The sequence below is a fragment of the Saccopteryx bilineata genome, chromosome 4, assembly GCF_036850765.1.
Source record: "Saccopteryx bilineata isolate mSacBil1 chromosome 4, mSacBil1_pri_phased_curated, whole genome shotgun sequence".
NCBI lineage: Eukaryota > Metazoa > Chordata > Mammalia > Chiroptera > Emballonuridae > Saccopteryx > Saccopteryx bilineata.
In genome coordinates, this window is record NC_089493.1 from 291,313,846 (window position 1) to 291,336,348 (window position 22,503).

At 46.3% G+C, this 22,503-nt stretch overlaps 1 protein-coding gene across 3 annotated transcripts in view; it reads right to left on the reverse strand.

The window, feature by feature from the left end:
- Window positions 1–1,694: 1,694 nt before the first annotated feature.
- ACSM1 (acyl-CoA synthetase medium chain family member 1) overlaps window positions 1,695–22,503 on the reverse strand; it is a 52,680-nt gene continuing 31,871 nt past the window's right edge. For all 3 annotated transcript variants that reach the window (XM_066275567.1, XM_066275565.1, XM_066275566.1), the window contains exons 7-14: window positions 21,016–21,095; window positions 17,698–17,821; window positions 15,038–15,118; window positions 14,433–14,534; window positions 7,177–7,304; window positions 5,667–5,766; window positions 4,688–4,807; window positions 1,695–2,156 (exon numbers count right to left, since the gene is read on the reverse strand). In XM_066275567.1, coding sequence (XP_066131664.1) covers window positions 2,070–2,156; window positions 4,688–4,807; window positions 5,667–5,766; window positions 7,177–7,304; window positions 14,433–14,534; window positions 15,038–15,118; window positions 17,698–17,821; window positions 21,016–21,095 — 822 coding nt within the window. In that variant the 3' untranslated portion in view covers window positions 1,695–2,069. The remainder of the gene's footprint in view (window positions 2,157–4,687; window positions 4,808–5,666; window positions 5,767–7,176; window positions 7,305–14,432; window positions 14,535–15,037; window positions 15,119–17,697; window positions 17,822–21,015; window positions 21,096–22,503) is intronic.

Here is a 22,503-nt window from a genome sequence, read left to right on the forward strand (position 1 = left end):
AGAGTAGCAGCTGTCTGTCTCTGCCCATGATATCTATACCTATAAACATCTTTATATATATTATTCTCATTTGTATATTTAATATACATATTTTATTGTTACCATGTTCTATTTTTTCTTATACAGTTTAGTCATATATTTGGTGATTCAAAGAATTTTATCCAGATATTTCATAAATATACAAGAGAAAAAGTAAGCTTCCCTTCCACCATAAATTTGTATTTATTTATTTTAAAATTTTCATTTAGAAAACTAAAATTAACAGGGTGACAGTAATCAATAAGAGTACATAGATTTCAGGTAAACAGTTCTATAGCATTTGAACCAGTAATTCTGTTGTATAACCATCACCCAAATTCAAATCATTTTCTATCACCATATAATTGTTTTACCTTTTATTTTATTTTGTATTTTTCTGAAACTGGAAACGGGGAGGCAGTCAGACAGACTCCCGCATGTGCCTGACCGGGATCCACCCGGCATACCCACCAGGGGGCGATGCTCCGCCCATCTGGGGCGTTGCTCTGTTGCAACCAGAGCCATTCTAGCGCCTGAGGCAGAGGCCATAGAGCCATCCTCAGTGCCTGGGCCAACTTTTGCTCCAATGGAACCTTGGCTGCAGGAGGGGAAGAGAGAGACAGAGAGGAAGGAGAGGGGGAGGGGTGGAGAGCAGATGGGCACTTCTCCTGTGTGCCCTGGCCAGGAATCGAACCCGGGACTCCTGCACGCCAGGCCGATGCTCTACCACTGAGCCAACTGGCCAGGGCCTGTTTTACCTTTTAAAGTTAACTTACAGCACTAAACTGAGGAGAGCTATAACTTCATGAAAGATAATGCAGAACTTGCAGAAAAAAGATCCATTCGGGGACAGACGGCATCATGGTCCTTTCAATTATTTTTCATGATTTTGTTTTAACTACTCCCACCTCCGGTAGTTGTTATTTTGCTATCTCCTCTCATACTACGGTCCTATTCCATAGTTCTGTAAACACTAAGTTTAACAAGGCTTCATATGCATAAAGCACTACTTTGTTTCTGTGTAGGCCTCACCAAACGACAGCTTTTCTACCACTGTAATAAATAGTCTTCAACTTTAGTTCCCTTCTTACATATTGGTCTAAATCAATATATCCAAGAAAAGTCTCTAAGGAACCAAGGAACAACATAAAATTATTCCCGATGAAACACTTAAATTTAAGGTAAAAATCTCCTCCTTGCTTGGATTACAGTTTAAAAAGAGAAGTTAAACCAATGAGTAATTATGACTGATTCAAAATGTTTTGTTGAAAGATGACACCAACATATTTGAAGGGGCTAATGAAATTTTGAGCGACACCTTCAAAGAACCCGCGCTAGACTGCCACCTGAGAGATATCAGAAAGTCTGGAATCAGGCTCAGTAAGAGTTTGGGGGCTAAGCTTTACCGTCATTTGGTTTTAGAGGCTTTTTGTCCCCTGGGTGCATGGAGAGCTGCACACGTGCTTGCTGGTCTCCCGTAGAGTGCGGGAGCCTGGCAGCCGAACCTCTGTGGGAACACTGAGCTGGAATTCCAAGAACTAACAACCACCACGACGCGTGCACAGAATGAATGCACAACACAGGATTGCTGTTGACATGGATGTCAGCACTTTATTACTGTTAGCCCCAGTTCGAGAGCTCACCTGAGCAATCCAAAGGAACAAGAGACCTGGAAGTAAGGTAATGACTGATGTTTATTTTATTTATTTTAACTCTATTTATTGATTGATTTATGGGAGAGGAAGGGAGAGAGAAACATCAATTTGTTGCCCCACTTATTTATGCATTCATTGGTTGATTCTTGTATGTGCCCTGACCAGGGATCAAACCCACAACCTCGGTGTATCGGAACAACGCTCTAACCAACTGAGCTATTCTGCCAGGGCACTGACTGATGTTAATTTCAAAGAACAGTAATGCTGACAATCCTGTACCCTTCCCAATCAACTCTTTCACCATCCCCAGCCTCAGCCAACCATAGAGGGGGCGCCAAGGCAGCCAGGGGTTTACCCAAGGTCACACTCAGAAGCGGGTTCTGACTTTACTGCAGATTACATCTGACCAAACTCCTTTTTCCGAAGTTCATTTCTCTTAATCTTGCCAGTGTTGGTTTTCGGCAGCTCAGGGACAAACTCCACCTGGTTGAGGAGAAAGCAGACCATCCTGACTTAGACCCTCTGTCATTTCCCGCCAATCCCCCACTGCTCCTCTTTGCCTCTACGCAGTCCTCCAAACAGGCCGGCACCATGTGCTGGCTTTACTAGGGCCCACCAACAGTGTCAGGCTCTCCTCCTGAGCCCCTGAAGTTGGCTACAGCCGTGTGACGTGCTTTGACCAATGAAATGTGGTGGGAGTGAGGCATGCCACTTCTGACAGAACAGTCTGGAACCACTGAGACTGGCAACCCTCTCTGTCCAACTCAACAGCCCCTGGTGGGCACCTACGTGGTGGTCCCGGGAGAACAAGGGTGGGCATGTGGCACGAGCACTCCCTTCCTTAGTGTAAGCTAGGGAGACTTTGGAGCTGTTTGCTACCCACAATAGCATCCAGCCCATCTTAGCTGGTCCACATGCTCGATCCTACCCCCTAGAGGCAACAGAGCCTAAAACGAGAAGCAAGAACTCTGTTGTCAGATGCACATGGGGGTTTGAGTTCCCTCTCTTGCCTTGATTAACTCTATTCTCAGGCAGTTTACACTGAGTCTCTGAGCCTCAATATCCTCGCTGTAAAATAGATGGTTAAACCATTCAGGTTGCAGAGAGGATTAAGTGAAATAATAATGCATGTACAGCATGGACTCCAGGGCCTGGCTCTGTAGTAAATATTCAATAAGCATTAGCTGTATAGCTTTACAGTATGTACAGGCTATGAACATTCAGACATATAGGAAAAGTTAACTTGTTGGCATATATATTCTTTCAAATTTTCTTTTTAAACAAATTGGATAGGCCCTGGCCAGTTGGCTTAGTGGTAGAGCATTGGCCTGGCGTGTGGATGTCCCAGGTTTGATTCCCGGTCAGAATACACAGGAGAAGCCACCATCTGCTTCTCCACCCCTCCCCTTCTCCATTCTCTCTCTTTGTCTCTCTCTTTTCCTCCTGCAGCTATGGCTTGGTTGGAGCAAGTTGGCCCCGGCACTGAGGATGGCTCCATGGCCTCGCCTCAGGCACTAAAATAGCTTGGTTGCCAAGCAATAGAGCAATGGCCCCAAATGGGCAGAGCATCACCCCCTAGGGGGTTTGCCAGATGAATCCCAGTTGGGGTGCATGTGAGAGTCTGTATCTCTGCCTACCTGCTTCTCACTTAAGAAAAAAAATTGGATAATATTATGTATATTCTCTCCTAACCTGCTTTTTTTCTCTTAATAATACAATGTGTCCGTAAAGTCATGGTGCAGATTTCACATTTCCATCGTCTTTTTTTTAAAAAAGATTTTATTCAATTTTCAGAGAGGATAGAGAGAGAAAGGGAAGGAGGGAGAGAGAGAGAGAGAGAGAGAAGGAGGGAGGAGCAGGAAGCATCAACTCCCATATGTGCCTTGACCAGGTAAGCCCAGGGTTTCAAACCGGTGACCTCAGTGTTCCAGGTCGATGCTTTATCCACTGCGCCACCACAGGTCAGGCTCCATCGTCTTTTGTTGGTTTCCTGTGACTGGTCAAAAGTGCACCATGACTTTACGGACACACTGTTTATTGTGATAGTTTTATGTTAAAAATAAAAATAGCTTGACCAGGTGGTGGAGCAGTGTATAGAGCATCAGACTGGGATGTGGAGGACCCTGGTTCGAGACCCCTAGCTCGCCAGCTTGAGCGCGGGCTCATCTGGTTTGAGCAAAGCTCACCAGCTTGGACCCAAGGTCGCTGGCTCAAGCAAGGGGTTACTCGGTCTGCTGTAGCCCCACGGTCAAGGCACATATGAGAAAGCAATCAATGAACAACTAACAACAAAAAACAGATGATTGATGCTTCTTATCTCTCTGTTCCTGTCTGTCTGTCCCTATCTATCCCTCTCTCTGACTCTCTCTCTGTCTCTGTAAAAAAAAAAAAAAAAAAAAAAAAAATATATATATATATATATATATATATATATATATATATATACATCACCACTGTAAATCAGAGGATAATATTAAAATTCACAAATAATTTAATAACTTGTTTATTGTTGGACATTTTTGTTGTTTGCACACAAAATTTCAAACAAATGCGGTAGAATAAAAAGAATTGGAATGGGCTGCCTGTTGTAAGGATAAATATAGTTTTGCTAACATTCGTTTGTTGTGTGTGTAACTAAGTATTGAGTTGCAGTATTGAATGCATTTCTGAGTATGAATCATGTTTTAAAAATATTGTGGAAGCTGTTAATTTGGATGCCGTTTTCAAATTTTGAAAGATTTTAAATAACTATCTAGGATGTCTTTGGGTACCTGTCTGGGTTTTTTTTTCCTTTTTTTTGCCTACAGGTTAACAGGAATGGATTGCTTTGGGCGTTTCTGACCCAGAATAGAGGTTCCATCTCCCTCAGTTGGCTGCACTCCAGCCTTAGGCTGAACTGCTTCTTCTGCAGAGAAAAATGCTAGTTCTACTACTGTGGGTTGTGTCGCCCAGCCACCCGACCAGAGCGGGGCAGCAGAGCACAGGAAGGGCACCAAGCACCTGCCCACACTCACCTTCCTCGGGTACTTGTACGGGGCTGTCACCGACTTCACGTGCTGCTGCAGCTCCTTGGTGAGCTGGTCCGGGTCATGGGACAGAAACTGTGGCGTCAGGACAACAAACGCCTTCACCACCTGCAGTGCAGAGCCAGAGCGGAGGCTCAGGGTGAGTGCCAGCCCGCTGCACGGTTTACAGAGCAAATGTTTATGTAATGAATGGAGAAACAAGTGGAGGGAGACTCGAGCCTTTGCAAAAGGACAGGACTGGGTTCAAATCCAAATAATTCCAATTTTCACTCTTTGCCTTGGAAAATTACTTAACCTCACATTCTTTTTCTGTGACATGCTCACATATAGGCTCATCCATCAGTGGCCTTGTGTACAGATTCCCAGAGATAATAACTATATAACATATAGATAGTTTAACTCTATTATTACCACCATCACATTATCATCATTTTTACTATTAATATATGGACAGTTCTCTGCCTGGAACCTTGTGGGAATTTAATACTCATTGGCAAGTTATTGTTTTTATATTGTTACTTATGTCCCCATTAATTGTACATGGCCTTGCACATAGTAGGTGACCAATAAACACTTGTTAAATCAATGTGTTGGAACTGGAGTGCTTCGATTTCCCTCCTGGTTTACCACGGTGTAATCTGGGAAAGTTTATTTAACTTCCATATGCGTGTCTCTGTATCTCTTAAAAGGGCATAATAAAAGTCTAACTCATTAGGCTGTTGTGAGGGTTAAATGTGCCGGGTCATTGAACCCTCATAACACTGTAAGGGCCCACGGAATATTAGCTCTCATTCCAGTCAACATTCTCAGTTGGGAGTATATTAAGTCACCGATGACGGCACAGCGCCTCCTGCTGCTCACGTGGTGTAAGTGCGCCACGCACCCCAATTGCCCTCTTGGCAGTTTCCCCTGCCCCAGCCTTCCAGTGTCCTGCACACATATGTGATGACCTCCCTGTCCTCCTCACCTGCCCTCGAGCCGGGTCCGGGCTGCTCACCACGGCTACCTCGGCCACCGCAGGGTGCTCAGCCAGCGCGTTCTCCACCTCTGCTGGCCCAATGCGGTACCTATGGGACACATGGTTCAGATGCCAGGGCTGGAGTGACCCAGGCCCTCCAATCTCATGTTTGGGAGGGTCACAACTTCTCTTGGCACAGAGAGCAACTGTCACAAGAGCCAGGGGACTGTGAAAGGCTGTGTAGTGAGATCAAAATGTGAAGACCTGGACATTCCAGGTGTAAGAAATCCCAGTTCAGATGCTCCGGGGTCCCCCTTCCACTGCCTCTGGGGAGGAGGGTGTGGGGCAGCTATCCTGGGGATGTGGGTCTTGGTGCAAGCAGCTCCCCAGTTAGCAAGACTCTTACTACACTCTTGGGAGTGTCAAACTTCATCTTAAACATTTAGGGAAATTCTGCCTCGTCGTTCCACTACATCAGCATTTCATTTAGAAATTTAAAAAGTCGAAAAAGCCTGACCAGGTGGTGGTGCAGTGGATAGAGCGTCGGACTGGGATGCGGAAGGACCCAGGTTCGAGAACCCGAGGTCGCCAGCTTGAGTGTGGGCTCATCTGGCTTGAGCAAAGAGCTCACCAGCTTGGACCCAAGGTCGCTGGCTCCAGCAGGGGGTTACTCGGTCTGCTGAAGGCCCATGGTCAAGGCACATGTGAGAAAGCAATCAATGAACAACTAAGAAGTCGCAACACGCAACGAGAAACTGATGATTGATGCTTCTCATCTCTCTCTGTTCCTGTCTGTCTGTCCCTGTCTATCTCTGCCTCTGCAAAAAAATAAAAAATAAAGTGTATAAAAAAAAAAACTAATTTCTAAAAAAAAAAAAAAGTCGAACAAATTTAATCTCCCTGATACACCCAAGAAAACTTTGTTACACGTGTCACTTTCCGCCTTAAATCGCATAAGCATTAGGGACAACAGATTGGGAGCCAGACGTCCTTGGTTCAAAGCTAGGCTCCACCCTGCACAATCTCGGAAACGTTCCGCATCTTACTTCACCTGTCAGCGACTCAAGTTTTCTTGTCTATAAAGTGGGCATAACCATGGCATCTACTGGGTTATAAAACACAATGAGGAGAGTGCTCTCACACAGCAACTACTCCATAGAAATCAGCTGCTATTGTTGTTTTAGTGACATGCGCCCCATCAGAGGAGCTCAGAGAATAATTTCCCTCAACCAAAATGGGGACCGATAGGGACCAAAATGAGGTATCCCTTTCTGATCCTCTCCCCCCCCCCTTTAAATTGCATGATGTCTTATTGTGGTTGCACTTCCAAACCTTCTTGAACTTTGTTTTGATGTTGAGGGAGATGCACAGATACCCCGGGCCAGGGCCCTGTAGACATGGTTCTGTTCAGAAATAGTCTGAGGGTCCCATCACCAATGCATGGAGGAATGGCAAGACAGGCTAGATCCCACCAGGCATATAAGGTGATACCTCCAGGTTCCAGGTCTGCCACACCTACCCAGAGGCGTTGATGATGTCATCATCCCTCCCCAGGAACCAGATGTAGCCTTCTTCATCCATAGTTGCTTTGTCCCCAGTGTTGTAAAAGTCCCCACACTCCACTTCAGCTGTCCTCTCCGGATCATTCTGCAAAGAGAACCGCACTCTTACTGACGGCGCTGAGTTTAGAGATGTTGAGCTGCAACCGGGGTCTCAGATCTGGGTTTGAGTCCTGCTGCTCATTCTACCAGGTACCTGCATGACTTTTGCAATCTCTTTGAGTCTGTATTCTTTGCATGCAAACACTCAAGGCATGCGAGTGGTCAGTTAAGTGCACAAATACACTGGCTACTGATATTAATAAAACACAGTAGTTGAACAGACGGGAGGCGTCAATAAACATGTGCTGAATAAATTTACTGCCCCAAGCCCCTCTCATCCTCAAAGAAAGTCTATAGGGCTGGAATTTTTTCAAATGGAACTTTTAAGATAATTGTAGATTTGCATGTATATAGTTATGAAAAATAACAGAGAGATTCCATGTACCCTTTATCCTGTTTCCTTCAATAGTCACATCCTGCCAAATTATGGTTCAGTATCACAACCGGGATATTTAAATTTTTAAAAAGCTTTTATTTATTGATTTTACAGAGAAAGGAGAGGGAGGGGTGGGGGAGAGAGAAGTATCAACTCATAGCCGCTTCATTTCAGTTGTTCATTGATCGCTTGTCATATGTGTCTTGATGGGGCAAGCCAAGGGCTTAGAACCGGTGACCTCAGCATTCCAGGGCGACACTCTATCCATTGTGCTACCACAGGCCAAGCACACACACCAGGGTATTGACATTGCTACAAGCCACCAATCTCACTCAGATCTCCCCAGTTTTTCACTAGTATTCACAAGTGTGTGTGTGTGTGTGTGTGTATCTAGTACAAGGCAATTTTATCATATGTGGAGGTTTGAAACCCACCACCACAATCAGTCCCATCTTCACCAGAACCACTCATGTTGCTCATTAATGTCCACACCTACCTCCCTCTTCTCCCCCTCCGTCCTTCCACATTCCTAAACTCTTTGAAATAACTATCTTCTCTCCAGTTTTATAATTCTGTCACTTTAAGAATGGTACCTAAGTGGAATTATATAGCATGTAACCTTTTGTGACCGGCTTTTCTTTTTTTCACTCGCTATAATTCTCCAGCAAGCCATCGAGGCTGTTGTGTTCATCAATATGTTGAACCTACTTACTGCTGAACAATATTTCATGTTAAGGATGAACCACAGTTTGTTCACCCACTGAAGGGCATTGGCATTTTTTCTAGTTTTTAGCTATTGTGAATAAAGCTGCTGTGAACATCTGTACACAGGTCTTTGTGTGAGATTGACAATTTAATAGCCCATTTAATGGAAGAGCAGACTGATGCTCAGAGAGGCACAGTAAGTTGCTCAAAGACATCAGCTGATCAGCGGCAGGACTGGTACTTGAACCACTGAGCAATAAGACGAGATCATTCCTCTTGTGGAACATGAAATGATTTTATGAGGCTCCAGTAAAAAAAACATTTTTAAAAAACATTAAATCATAGTCTTTTTTTAGCTTCCCTTCCAGTTGTTCTGGTTATATCAATGAGACTCCATGACATTTTTCCCCTTAAATGTTTATTAGTCTTGAAAGGTCAACTCCAATATTTATAAAACAAAAACACACACAGCCTGAGCCACTTATGGACTCAGGCACTTCACAGAGTTGCATATTTAAAAACTGTGTTGCCAGGCCTGACCTGTGGTGGTGCAGTGGATAAAGCGTCGACCTGGAAATGCTGAGGTCGCCGGTTCGAAACCCTGGGCTTGCCTGGTCAAGGCATATATGGGAGCTGATGCTTCCAGCTCCTCCCCCCTGTCTCTCTCTCCTCTCTTTCTCTGTCTCTGTCTCTATCTCTCCCTCTCTCTCTCCTCTCTAAAATAAATAAAATTAAAAATTAAAAAAAATAAAAATAAAAACTGTGTTGTCAACACAGCTGCCCTTCTGAATGGCCTGGGACACATAGAGTTAGCTATCTGTATTCTTGTGATGAGGAGCAAGTTCCTAAATGTACCTGTAACTAACCACCTGCTTGTCCAGTTACAGAATCACAGATCAGATATTCTAGAAAGCACTTTATGCTCCACACTACAGATTAAAGGTTCAGATTTACATAATAGGAGAACATTTATCCCACTAATGGTTTCTAATAAATTCACACTCAGCTTGCATTAAAGAGAGTAACATTTGGGACGTGAATTTAAACACTATATTCTCAAGGCTTCTCTCTGGGTGCTGAGGAAGCTACAAGAAGTAGTGGCTCCACCTGACCAGGTGGTGGTGCAGTGGATAGAGCATCGGACTGGGATGCAGAGGACCCAGGTTCGAGAGCCCAAGGTCACCAGCTTGAGCGTGGGCTCATCTGGTTTGAGCAAAGCTCACCAGCTTGGACCCAACGTCCCTGGCTTGAGCAAGGGGTTACTTGGTCTGCTGAAGGCCCACGGTCAAGGCACATATGAGAAAGCAATCAATGAACAACTAAGGAACCGCTACGAAAAACTGATGATTGATGCTTCTCATCTCTCTCTGTTTCTGTCTGTCTGTCCCTGTCTATCCCTCTCTCTTTCTCTCTGTCTCTGAAAAAAAAAAAGAAGCAGCACTGGCTCCATGAGATGAATCCATTTTGAGGGAATAAGTTGGGAATAATGCATGTATTTTCAACACATAAAAATCAGATTTAGCCTGACCAGGTGGTGGCGCAGTGGATAAGAGTGTCAGACTGGGATGCGGAGGACCCAAGTTCGAGACCCCGAGGTTGCCAGCTTGAGCATGAGCTCATTTGGTTTGAGGGGGGAAAAAAAAAGCTCACGAGCTTGGACCCAAGGTCGCTGGCTTGAGCAAGGGGTTACTCAGTCTGCTGAAGGCCCATGGTCAAGGCACATATGAGAAAGCAAACAATGAACAACTAAGGTGTTGCAACAAAGAACTAATGATTGATGCTTGTCATCTCTCTTCATTCCTGTCTGTCTGTCCCTATCTATCCCTCTCTCTGACTCTCTCTCTGTCTCTGTAAAAAAAAAAAAAAATCAGACTTAGAGCTTGAAATAATTAAGATTGGGTGACATCAGAATAATGGCAGTGTGAGAGATGGGCCTGAGCTCTCCCCTTAATATATATTTCAACAAATTGAACAACTATAACACAGCGAAGGAACCCCAGCTGGGATCGCAGCCATGCCAGATGGGAGCAGGGTTGGGGAAATGGGTGGAAAAGGTGAATGCATTAAGAAGGACAAGTTGACCTAACCAGGTGGTGGCGCAGTGGATAGAGCGTCAAACTGGGATGTAGAAGGACCCAGGTTCGAGACCCCGAGGTTGCCAGCTTGAATGCGGGCTCATCTGGCTGAGCAAAGCTCACCAGCTTGCACCCAAGGTCGCAGACTCGAGCAAGGGGTTACTCAGTCTGCTGAAGGCCCACAGTCAAGGCACATATGAGAAAGCAATTAATGAACAACTAAGGATTCCCAACAAAAAACTGATGATTGATGCTTCTCATCTCTCTCCATTCCTGTCTGTCTGTCCCTATCTATCTTTCCATCTCTCTGACTCTCTCTCTCTGTTCTTGTAAAAAAAAAAGAAAAAAAAAAGCACAAGTTGGTTGTTACAGAATAGTCATGGGGATGTAAAGTGCAGCATAGGGAATACAGTCAATAATATATTAACTTTGTTTGATGTCAGAAGGGTACTAGATTTATTGGGGTGATCACTTTGTAAGCTATTTGAGGGTCTAATCACTAGGTTATACACCTGAAACTAATATAACATTGAACATCTACCATAATTGAAAAATAAAAAATTATTTAAAAATGTATGTGGAAAAGCAAAAATATTTTTTGCACACCTGAAACTAATATAATATTATATGCCAATTACACTTCAATTTTAAAAACTGAAAATGACTTCACCAATTCAACTCAAATCACTGAAAGAAAACTGTCAAAATTTAAAGAATGCCTACTATGTATTTTTGAAAAATGAGATTTGAACAGAGAATTCTGCTGAAAAATATAAAAGCCAAGAAGAACATGCAGAAGTGCTCAACATCACTAGGCATTAGGAAAATGCAAATCAAGACCACACTGAGATACCATCTCATGCCCATTAGGAGATCTATTATCAAAAACAAACAAGCAAAAACCCCTGAAAATAACAAGTGTTGGGAAGGACGTGGGGAAATTGGAAGGCTTGTGCCTCATTGGGGGGAATGTTAAATGGTTCAGTCACCATAGGAAACAGTTTGGGGCCCTGGCCTCTTAGCCTGGTATGTAGATATCCTGGGTTCAATTCCTGGTCAGGGAACACAGAAGAAGCACCCATCTGCTTCCTCACCCCTCCCCCTATCCTTTCTCTCTCTCTGTCTTTCTCTTATCCTCCTGCAGCCATGGCTCTGGTGGGAGCAGGTGGGCCCCAGGCACTGAAGATGGCTCCATGGCCTCACCTCAGGCTCTAAAATAGCTCAGTTGCCAAGCAATGGAACAATAGCCCCAGATGGGCAGAACATTGCCCTATAGGGGTCTTGCTGGGCAGATCCTGGTCGGGGTGCATGAAAGAAGGAAAGAAAACAGTTTGATACTTCCTCAAAAATTTAAACATAGAATTACCTTGTGATTCAGCAATTCCATGTGTAGGTATGTGCCCCAAAGATGTGAAAGCAGAAACTTGAACACATACTTGCACACCAATGTCCACAGCAGCATTATTCACAATACCCGAAAGGTGAAAACAATTCAAATGCCCATCAGAGATTAATGGATAAGCAAAGTGTGGTCTATACACACAACGTAATATTATTCAGCCTTAATATGAATGACACTTCGTTACGTGTTACAGCATGGATGAACCCTAAAACATTGTGCTAAGTGAAATAAGCCAGACACCAAAGGGCAGATGTTGTAGGATTCCACTCAACTGAGGTACCGAAAACAGATACATTCCTACAACCAAGAAGTGTGTGAGAGGAGAAGCTGGGAGATGGGGAAGAGGGAGTTAGTGTTTAGTGAGAACAGTTTCTGTTTGGGATGGTGAACATTTTCTGCACATGCATACTTGTGATGGTTGCATAATATTGTGAATTTACTCAATGCACAGAACTGTATTGTATGCCACAAAATGGTGAACAGGGTAAATTTTATTATGTTGTATATGTTTTACCTCAATAAAAAGAAAAGAAAGGGTGGACGGGAAGCAAGCAAACCTCAGCGGAGGAGAGGCAACGTATTGTCACAAGAGCATGTGAAACGGGAGAGCACGTGTGGGCATATGTGAGGACATCTTTGTGAAATAAATGTCACATCGGTAAAAGTACATGTCATTGCGCTGGACCACCCCAGTTCAATTGAACCAAAATCTTTGTGGTTGAATCCAATCAGTAATATTTTTTAGAAAAAGCTCCCCAAACGACTCTAACGTCAAGGCAGGGTTGAGAACCACTGGTCTATATACACGTAGGTCTGGGTTTATTTTCTCTTTCATCCGAGCTTAAAATTGTGCTCCTGCGTGTTTGCTTTTGGGCGATAGTATAGCAGCGCCCTCTGGAGGCCAGAGTGATGACAACAGGGTCCCCATTGCTCCTTTTGTAAGAAAGAGGCTGCCCCTTGGAGAAAGGAGGGGCGTCTGAGATTAATTTAAACGCCCTTCCATGGCCAATCTTAGAAGCTGAGAATTTCCTCTGAGTGGCGTCTACTATCCTCAAAGGTCAAGAGTTTCAGCAGGTTTCCTCAAAGCCTATCATAGTTTTCCGTAATTCCTGGATTTCTCATTTATTTAGGCTTTGGGGCTCAAAAAGACGGGTTTGAATCTTAGACCTGTTATTTATTTGACATGGGAAGACATATAACTCTTCTAGTCTGTAGTTTGTTTTCTGTAAAGTGAGGATAGTGGTGGACCCCAGAGGCTCAGCACAGTGAACACATTTGTTCACACCCTGGTAGAATTTGAACCCAGCCAAAGCCTGCATTCTTTTTTCTTTTCTTTTCTTTTCTCTTTTTTTTTTTTTTTTTTTTACAGGGACAGAGAGAGTCAGAGAGAGGGATAGACAGGGACAGATAGACAGGAACAGAGAGAGATGAGAAGCATCAATCATCAGTTTTTTGTTGAGAGACCTTAGTTGTTCATTGATTGCTTTCTCATATGTGCCTTGACCGCGGGCCTTCAGCAGACCGAGTAACACCTTGCTCGAGCCAGTGACTTTGGGTCCAAGCTGATGAGCCTTGCTCAAATCAGATGAGCCCGCACTCAAGCTGGCAACCTCGGGGTCTCGAACCTGGGTCCTCTACATCCCAGTCCGACGCTCTAGCCACTGCGCCACTGCCTGGTCAGGCAAAGCCTGCATTCTTTTTTTTTTTTTTTTTTAATTTATTTATTTCTTTATTCAGTTTAGAGAAGAGAGACAGAGAGAGAGAGAGAGAGAGAGAGAGAGAGAGAAGAGGGGCGAGAAGCAGGAAGCATCAACTCCCACACATGCCTTGACCAGGCAAGCCCAGGGTTTTGAACCGGTGACCTCAGCATTCCAGGTCGATGCTTGATCCACTGCGCCACCACAGGTCGGCTAAAGCCTGCATTCTTTCTTTTTTTTTTTAATTTTTTTTTTTTTTTTACAGAAGACAGAGAGAGAGAGTCAGAGAAAGGGATAAACAGGGACAGACAGACAGGAACAGAGAGATGAGAAGCATCAATCATTAGTTTTTCATTGCTCATTGCGACACCTTAGTTGTTCATTGATTGCTTTCTCGTATGTGCCTTGATTGCGGGCCTTCAGCAGACCGAGTAACCCCTTGCTCGAGCCAGCAACCTTAGGTCCAAGCTGGCGAGATTTTTGCTTAAACCAGATGAGCCTGCGCTCAAGCCAGGGACCTTGGGGTCTCGAACCTGGGTCCTTGGCATCGTAGTCCGACGCTCTATCCACTGCGCCATCGGCCAGTCAGGCTAAAGCCTGCATTCTTAACCACAGGCAGTCAAAGGCCCCCAAGACTGAAGATTCTAAAGCCAGGCTTCTTCCCACCCTCCCAGTGTCAGATGGGTGGGACAGGAAAGGATACGGGAACACACTCTGAACTTTGCAATGAACTAGAACAGGCTTCATTGAAATAGAGCAAATAAAGGGAGATGTGAAGTCTCAGGATGTGGAGTGGAGTGTACCCCCCTTATTATTATAGAGATTCTCAGGCCAGAGAGGGGTGATAGGGGACCCTTACCTCATAGCACATGAACAGGCCGATGGGCTTGGTGGGCTTGATCCTGACGCCAATGTTGCCTTCAGTGTTGGGCGGCAGGATGTTGCCCTTGCTGTCAATAATCTGCAGCAAGAGGTCTGTGAGTCCCACCCTCTAGGCTCCCCAGCACTCCTGCTCCACCCGCCCACTGCCTGGCTTATTCAGTGTGACACCAGCAGAGATCACTGGGGAAGACCGTTGTCAGAACACAGAATAAAACTGTCAATTCTTTGAAATCAGCAAGTCTTAGGTCTGTTTGTCATGACATTGGGACATCGCAGATGTGTCTTTAAGCTAGAAGACATGGCTCAGGAAAAGCTAAAAGCACCAGCTGGTGGACAGAGCCGCCAGGGCTACTCCAGGTGCTGTCTGCCAGCCGCCGTGTGTGAGGCCCCGGCTGCCACGGTGAGCTGCAGCTATGCCCACCACGATACTGACATCTCCCCAGGAAACCAGAGGACACGTAGGAGGGGAGGAGGAAGGACAGCTGGGGCAGGGGCGTGGCTGCTTCGGCCACCTGGTGTCACACGGGCGTCCCGTCTTAGCTGAGCCCTCCGTGCTGCCTGACAATGCCTTTGGGACCAAACCTGGACGTCGAAGGGTGGGATGGCTTTCCCCATGGAACCGGACTTCACCTCCATTTCCTTCATAACGGCACAAGTTATTCCCTGTGCACAAAAGAAAGAGAATTCCAGTCATCAAAAGGTCCTAGTCACAAAGCAGCAAGAATCATACACGGCATCCCTACTCACAGATGTCTTTTTTCTTCTTCTTATAAATATTAAGTGCGAGGCAGGAAGGCAAAGAGACAGACTCCTGCATGCGCTCTGAGGGGGATTCACCCGGCAATCCTTGTCTGGGGCTGATGTTCTGCCCATTGCTCCATTGCTCGGCATCCGAACTATTTTAGTGCCTGAGGCAAGGTCATGGAGCCATCCTCAGCGCCTGGGCCAACTTGCTACAACCGTGCCCTGGCTGCAGGAGAGGAAGAGAGAGACAGAGAGGAGAGGGGGAAGGGTGGAGAAGCAGATGGGCGCTTCTCCTGTGTGTCCTGACCGGGAATTGAACCTGGGACATCCACATGCCGAGTCAATGCTCTACCACTGAGCCAACTGGCCAGGGCCCACAGATGTTATTTGATGCTGCCCATGGAGCCCTGTGGGGAAGCCAGAAAGTGTGGATTGTAGGCTCAAGGCTTTGACTCAGCTCTTCAGCAGACATTCACTGTGCCTGGCACGTGCTGAGCCAGTGCTGGCTGCCGGGGCTGCAGGGTCCAGTAGGGAAGGCCCAGAAAGAAGCAAATGGCTGAGCTGGGGACTGTGGGCATGTGCTGGTGGAGGTGGAGTGCTCACTGCATGCTAGGCATGAGTTTATTTGACAAACATTTACTCAGGACTGTTAAACAGTGACAGGAATCCTGCTGTAAAGCTTCTCAGGGCTGTGTTGCCATTACTCCGACTGTTCTTTCTGCTACGACTGCCCTTCCCCCACCCCCCGTGTTCTCCTGCTGAGCTGATGCTTCCTTCATGGTTCTCTGAAATACTGTTCTTTCTAAAGTTAAATGCTTTACAGTCAGACAGACCAGGGTTTGAATCTCGACCAGTTCATGTCCCTAGATCTCCTTGTCACAGGGGGATGATTCTAGCGCCCCCTCTCCGAGAGCTGGCGAGTGTGGGAACTGCACAACGCCTGCACCCACCTAGTGAGTTCAACTAGCTATAATACTTTGGTCAACCGGCTGTTACCCAGGCCCCACGAGAAGTTGGCTGGGGGGTTCTCCTTCTGTAGTGTGTTCCCCACATTTCTTCAGTTGACAACAGGGCATCACACCGGTTTCTGCAGGTCTGTTTCTCTCAGCAGATAACAAGCACCCTTGGGAATAGCGATGGCCCCGTTCGTCTCTGTACTACTCACGTGGTACACCGCCTCCCGCCCCAGGGAGGACAACGGCACCTGCAGTGTGGACACGCGCAGGGCTGGGCCCTGTGGCTGGAGCTTTACACACTTCCTAACACTCCCCTTGTCACAACCCGCAAGATCGGCCTTCTACTTCCCATTTGGGAGATAAGGAAGTTGAGCTTCTGGAAGGTTCTCTGGTCTGCCTATGGTCTTGAAGCCTGTCATTGGCAATGCTGAGGCTGGAACTGAGGCCCAAGCTCCTGGGAGAGGAAGGCCTCCCCCTCTGCCACGTTGCTGCTCACACTTCCGGCACATGGAAGATGCTCGCAGATGAGTGAGTAGGGTTGAAAGCGCTTTGAGAGGTAAGCACCATGCAGGATAAGGGAGCGTTCTGTTGTTTCAAATAGCTGATGCAAAGGAACTGGGGTTACGGGTGTACAGCGTGGCTCTCCTTGTCCAAAAATAAACTGCGAGCCATGCAAGGACATTCCTCAGGCCAGGAAGCAGAATAAGTAAATGATTAAAATAAATTGTATTTTGCAAAAAAAAAAAAAGAAAAAAAGTCAAACAAATAGGTGAATTAGGACTAAAACAGCCATTTTGCTCTGGGTCCTGAGCTGGCAGTCGAGTCTGTCAGCTACAGGGACAATGGGCGGCCAGGGACAGTGGCTCCATCCAGCGTCAGAATGGGCTGAGGATGTGTTGGGAGAGAGGTAGCTCCTCACACTGTCACTGAGGAAGTGCACGAGGTTCCAGACAGACACAGTTCTCTGAGTGCCCTGCTCACCCGCCTATTCAGTGACGCCCTGTGGGATCACACTGCGTGCGTGTGTGTGTGTGTGTGTGTGTGTGATGCCTCTGCCCCTCCTCCACTCCTGCAGGTGCTCCACAGTCTAACCTGTGTGCTTCCCTCATAAACACCCAGAAATGAACTTCTGGGGCCCGCTCCTGCCTGGCCCTGTGGTTTCCACTCTCAGGAGGGTGGTGACCTGGGCAGGAGGACTTGCAGGTGGGGCCTCCATGTTGCAGGGGTGTGCCTCCATTTCCATTGCCCCTGGGGGCTCCCCTGATCACAGGGACACAGCACCATGTCCTTAGACCCCTTTATAAGTTTTTGTCCAATAGTTTTCAGCACACTGGAGTCTTGACATGTTGGTGAGCTGTGTGTGAACTGTCTTTCTGCACACCGATTTGGGGCAAGTTAGCCTAGAACTTTGGAGCCTCCCATCTGCCTGCTATGTGCATAGTAGGGCCTTTGCACACGCTCATGGCGTGATTCGGTTGGTAGGTCTGCCGGGCTCAGTGGCTGGACACCCCCTGACGGGCCCAGAGGGGACCGTGCACTCACCGTTTCTGACTGTCCGTAGCCCTGAAAGAGCTGAAGGCCCGTGTGCTCTTTCCACTTCTCTACTTCATGGGGCAACAGGAACTCCCCTCCAGCACAGCAGTGCTCCAGGGTGGGGAACCTGACACTGAGGGGGAGACAAGGTGTCATCAGACCTTCAGAACAGGCCCGGTGCTCCGCCCAACCCAGCCCAGGAGTTAAGAGCTCACAGCATTGTCATTTAGATCATTCCTCCTCCTGCTTCCTCACTTTGGCTCTCCAGGTGAAAGTCATTCACTTCCTGTCAGTCCCTATCCATTCTTCTTCAGGCAGGGGGTGGTGCTGCTGATGGGGCTAATGCAGGGGTCGGGAACCTTTTTGGCTGAGAGAGCCATGAATGCCATATATTTTAAAATGTAATTCCGTGAGAACCATACAACAACCTGTGTACGTTATGCATTATCCAATAAAAATTTGGTGTTGTCCCGGAGGACAGCTGTGATTGGCTCCAGCCACCCGCAACCATGATCATGAGCGGTAGGAAATGAATGGATTGTAATACATGAGAATGTTTTATATTTTTAACGTTAGTATTTTTTTTAATTAAAGGTTTGTCTGCGAGCCAGATGCAGCCATCAAAAGAGCCACATCTGGCTCGTGAGCCATAGGTTCCCGACCCCTGGGCTAATGGGTTAAGTTAGGGGTCAAACTAAACTTGGACGTTGAAGTAACAAAAGAGAAAAAACGTGTTTATCCGACCTCGTAGGAGGGAAGAGGCATCTTTCTAAACCGCAAAGGGGTGAAGGATAGGAGTCCAAGGACACCCTGGGAGGGACGGATGGCAATCAGACTGCACTTCCCCCCTTCCACTGTGGAGAGTGGCGTTATGTGAACTGACCGCAAGTTAGGGGTTGGGAATGAGTTGCGCAGGACATCAAGGAGGATGGGGCTGAGCACTGGAAAGGAGGGCAGGGGTGGGGCTAACGGCCCTGAGACCAGGAAGTTGGGAGAGAACAGAAAGGCTGCTGTGAGCGTGTAGTAGGTATAGTGTATGCTAGGAACATCGTGTGCTGTAGATCCTCTCCTCCATTTTCCCCATGAAAATTCCTGTAAATAATACAAAACAATCACAGGATCATGAGGGGATTCCTGAAGAAAATGGGGAGTGACTGAGGCCCGAGTACCAGTGGGCATAGGTCTGAGCCGGGCCAGGTCCTGGGGATGAGGGAGGAGGCAGACATCTGGCTGACCTTCCCACCTGGTACACCCAGAGTCAGGAGTGATGGACCGAAGTGGGGGTGGGTTTCACTCAAGGTGTCTTCCTCACTCATCTGGAACTTCCTCCAAAGTATTTAGATTAAAGGAGCAGAGTGACCAGTGGAGTCATTAGTTGTGCTCTGGTTGGATTTTCACTGGGTTTGGACAAAGTCTATCATCTGAGGAATGTTGCAAAATAGCTGAAATATGAGCTTTGAAATGCAGATAGAAGCAGAATCCAGCCAGATGGAGGCGTCATGAGCAAAATCAAGTTGTATTTCGAAGTTAGCTTCATAAGGGTAGTTGTTGAACTCCTTTACATTTTAACTCTGTGTCTAAACATGGTTACTTCTGAGATTTGAAGCAGCCATTTCCATTTCAGAGTCTTTAAAATATGCATAAATGCTCATTAGGTTCAACAAGAAGATTGCAGCTTGACTTAAAAATTAATCTACAAACATGGGGAAATGCGAAAACAAAACCAGTAAAATAACACTATGCAGCCATCAGATTAGCAAAAAAATAAAAGCTTTGACAAGAACGAGTATTGCCAAAGATGCAGAACAGTGCATATTCTTCTTTGCCTCACTAGTGGGAGCCAAAATTGATCTGATGTGTTGGAAAATAGGGAGGTAAGGTGCAGTGTCAGGGTGACCTAACTATTCCCTCGTAGGAAAACACTGTAAATGTGTGGTTATATGCATCAGGGTAAAAGTGCAAGAATTCAGTGCAGTATCATCAGCCTTCAAATGAAAACTGTCCAAATGTTCATTAATGGTAGAACTAATAAAAAAAAAAGTGTGGACTTTTCATAAACTGGGATATCGTATAGCAAGGAAATTTAGTTGCAGCAATGTGGATACATTTTTTTTTAAAGAATCTAATATTAACTTCATTATCACTTTTGGCTTTATTTATTTATTTATATTTTTTAAGACTCTGTCTCAGCCTTTTTGAACCTCACTTATGTCTTTTATTTTTATTTATAAAATTAAATTTAACGAGGTGACATTGATCAACAGAGCCCATTGGTTTCAGGCAAACGTTTCTGTAGCGTTTGAACTGTTGATTATGTTGTACACCCATCACCCAAAGTCAAATCATTTTCTGTCACCATATAGTGGACCCTCTTTACCCCCCTCCTCTCTGCCCTCCTCTCTAGGGACACACCTTAGAAATATAATGCTGAAAAAAGAAGGCAGTTATTACAGAATAATGTGTGATTACCTAGCTCAAAAGCAAGTAAAATAGAGTGATTTCTTTCAGGATATTTCCTTAGGAGGTAAACAAGAAGGGAAGATAAAGTAATACAAAACCAGAAACGAACACCATAAAAGTCAAGATAGTGTGGGTCCCTTTAGGACAGTGGTCCCCAACCCCTGGGCCATGGACCGGTGCTGGTCCGTGGGCCATTTGGTACCGGTCCACAGAGAAAGAATAAATAACTTATATTATTTCCGTTTTATTTATATTTAAGTCTGAACGATGTTTTATTTTTAAAAAATGACCAGATTCCCTCTGTTACATCCGTCTAAGACTCACTCTTGACGCTGGTCTCGGTCACGTGATATATTTATCCATCCCACCCTAAAGGCCAGTCTGTGAAAATATTTTCTGACATCAAACCGGTCCGTGGCCCAAAAAAGGTTGGGGACCACTGCTTTAGGGGAGACAGAGAGGGATGACTAGGTCACGGGGGGGGGGGGGCTGGCAATGTTCTCTTTCTGTAACTTGAATGAGTGTTTACATAGGTGTTTCAGTCTCAACAATCCCTTAATCTGCAAGTTTATGTCTTATGTATTTTCTGTATGTTTGTTGTTTCACAATAAAAATGTTTTAAAAAGGACAAAAACCTACAATGCTGCAAGGCTCACTGAATGTGTCATTTGGGTCTCGAAGTCCTACTTACTAAACTGATTACACTGGCTGATCATTATCACTACCGACAGTTCACACACTCACACACGCACACACACACCCACACAACCCCCGGAGAACCAGACTTGAAGCAGTCAGACCGCAGCGCATCAGACTGCTTCAAGTCCTAGCCAAGGATTGCTAGTACCACGGGCTCTTCTCCCCTACCCGGTGGAGGTCTGCTGCAGAATCATCCGAAACACCAAGGGCGCAGAGAAGCAATAGGTGATGGGGTATTTGAAGAGTGTCTACAAAGTGCGGAAAGAAAAAAGTTTATTGTTATCACACGAAGGTTAAAAATATTGACCACTTTTTTTTTTTTTTTTCATTTTTCTGAAGCTGGAAACAGGGAGAGACAGTCAGACAGAATCCCGCATGCGCCCGACCGGGATCCACCTGGCACGCCCACCAGGGGGCGATGCTCTGCCCACCAGGGGGCGATGCTCTGCCCATCCTGGGCGTCGCCATGTTGCGACCAGAGCCACTCTAGCGCCTGAGGTAGAGGCCACAGAGCCATCCCCAGCGCCCGGGCCATCTTTGCTCCAATGGAGCCCTGGCTGCAGGAGGGGAAGGGAGAGACAGAGAGGAAAGCGCGGCGGAGGGGTGGAGAAGCAAATGAGCGCCTCTCCTGTGTGCCCTGGCCGGGAATCGAACCCTGGTCCTCCGCACGCTAGGCCGACACTCTACCGCTGAGCCAACCGGCCAGGGCCTATTGACCACTAATAAGCATTTATTTCTGCTCCCCCCTCTAGGAGAGCCCACTTATTCATTCATTAATTTTTCCAGTATACATATATTGAATATAAATGGCCTGAAGGAGTGGAGGCTGTGAAACATGAGAGGCTCATAATACAGAAGAAAATGAAAGATGAGTAGAGAGGGGCTCCACTGGGAGGGCCTGGGGCAGAACAGGGGTCTCCGTAGTATATCCATGACCTCGGTCTTATAAACCAGTAAAGGGGAATGACCTCCCTCAAAGACTCAAGGAGAAGGCGCAAGCCTCACCGTCAACACCCAAAGCTGAAATCCTAATCAAACTACTCCTTGTGCTCGATACAAGGACTCAAAACCCCCTAAAGTGCTTCCCTAGCATGAACAATGATCAATTAGAAGTATGTATATCGTGCATTAAGTTATATTCCCCGTGAATAATAAGCAAGTATGCATTATTATTACTAATACGGCATAGGACGTAAGATTATTGATGGTAGATACACCATTAAGTCCAGTAAGTCCTAGTCAACAGGACTAATCCTGTCCAATGGTAATCTCTTTGTCTACCCACCTCCATGCAACCAGCAGCCCGCCAAACAGTACCCCTCTTCTCGCCCACCCGGGGTCCATCCACAGTGGGGGTTTCTAAACTGGGTCATAAAGGGCACCTGGTTCTTACCTCAGGGCCATGCGCCTAAGATCGCCCACAGCAGCCTCTTATATAAGACATGGCTCCCTGGCCGGTTGGCTCAGCGGTAGAGCGTCGGCCTGGCGTGCGGGGGACTCGGGTTCGATTCCCGGCCAGGGCACATAGGAGAGGCGCCCATTTGCTTCTCCACCCCCCCCTCCTTCCTCTCTGTCTCTCTCTTCCCCTCCCGCAGCCAAGGCTCCATTGGAGCAAAGATGGCCCGGGCGCTGGGAATAGCTCCTTGGCCTCTGCCC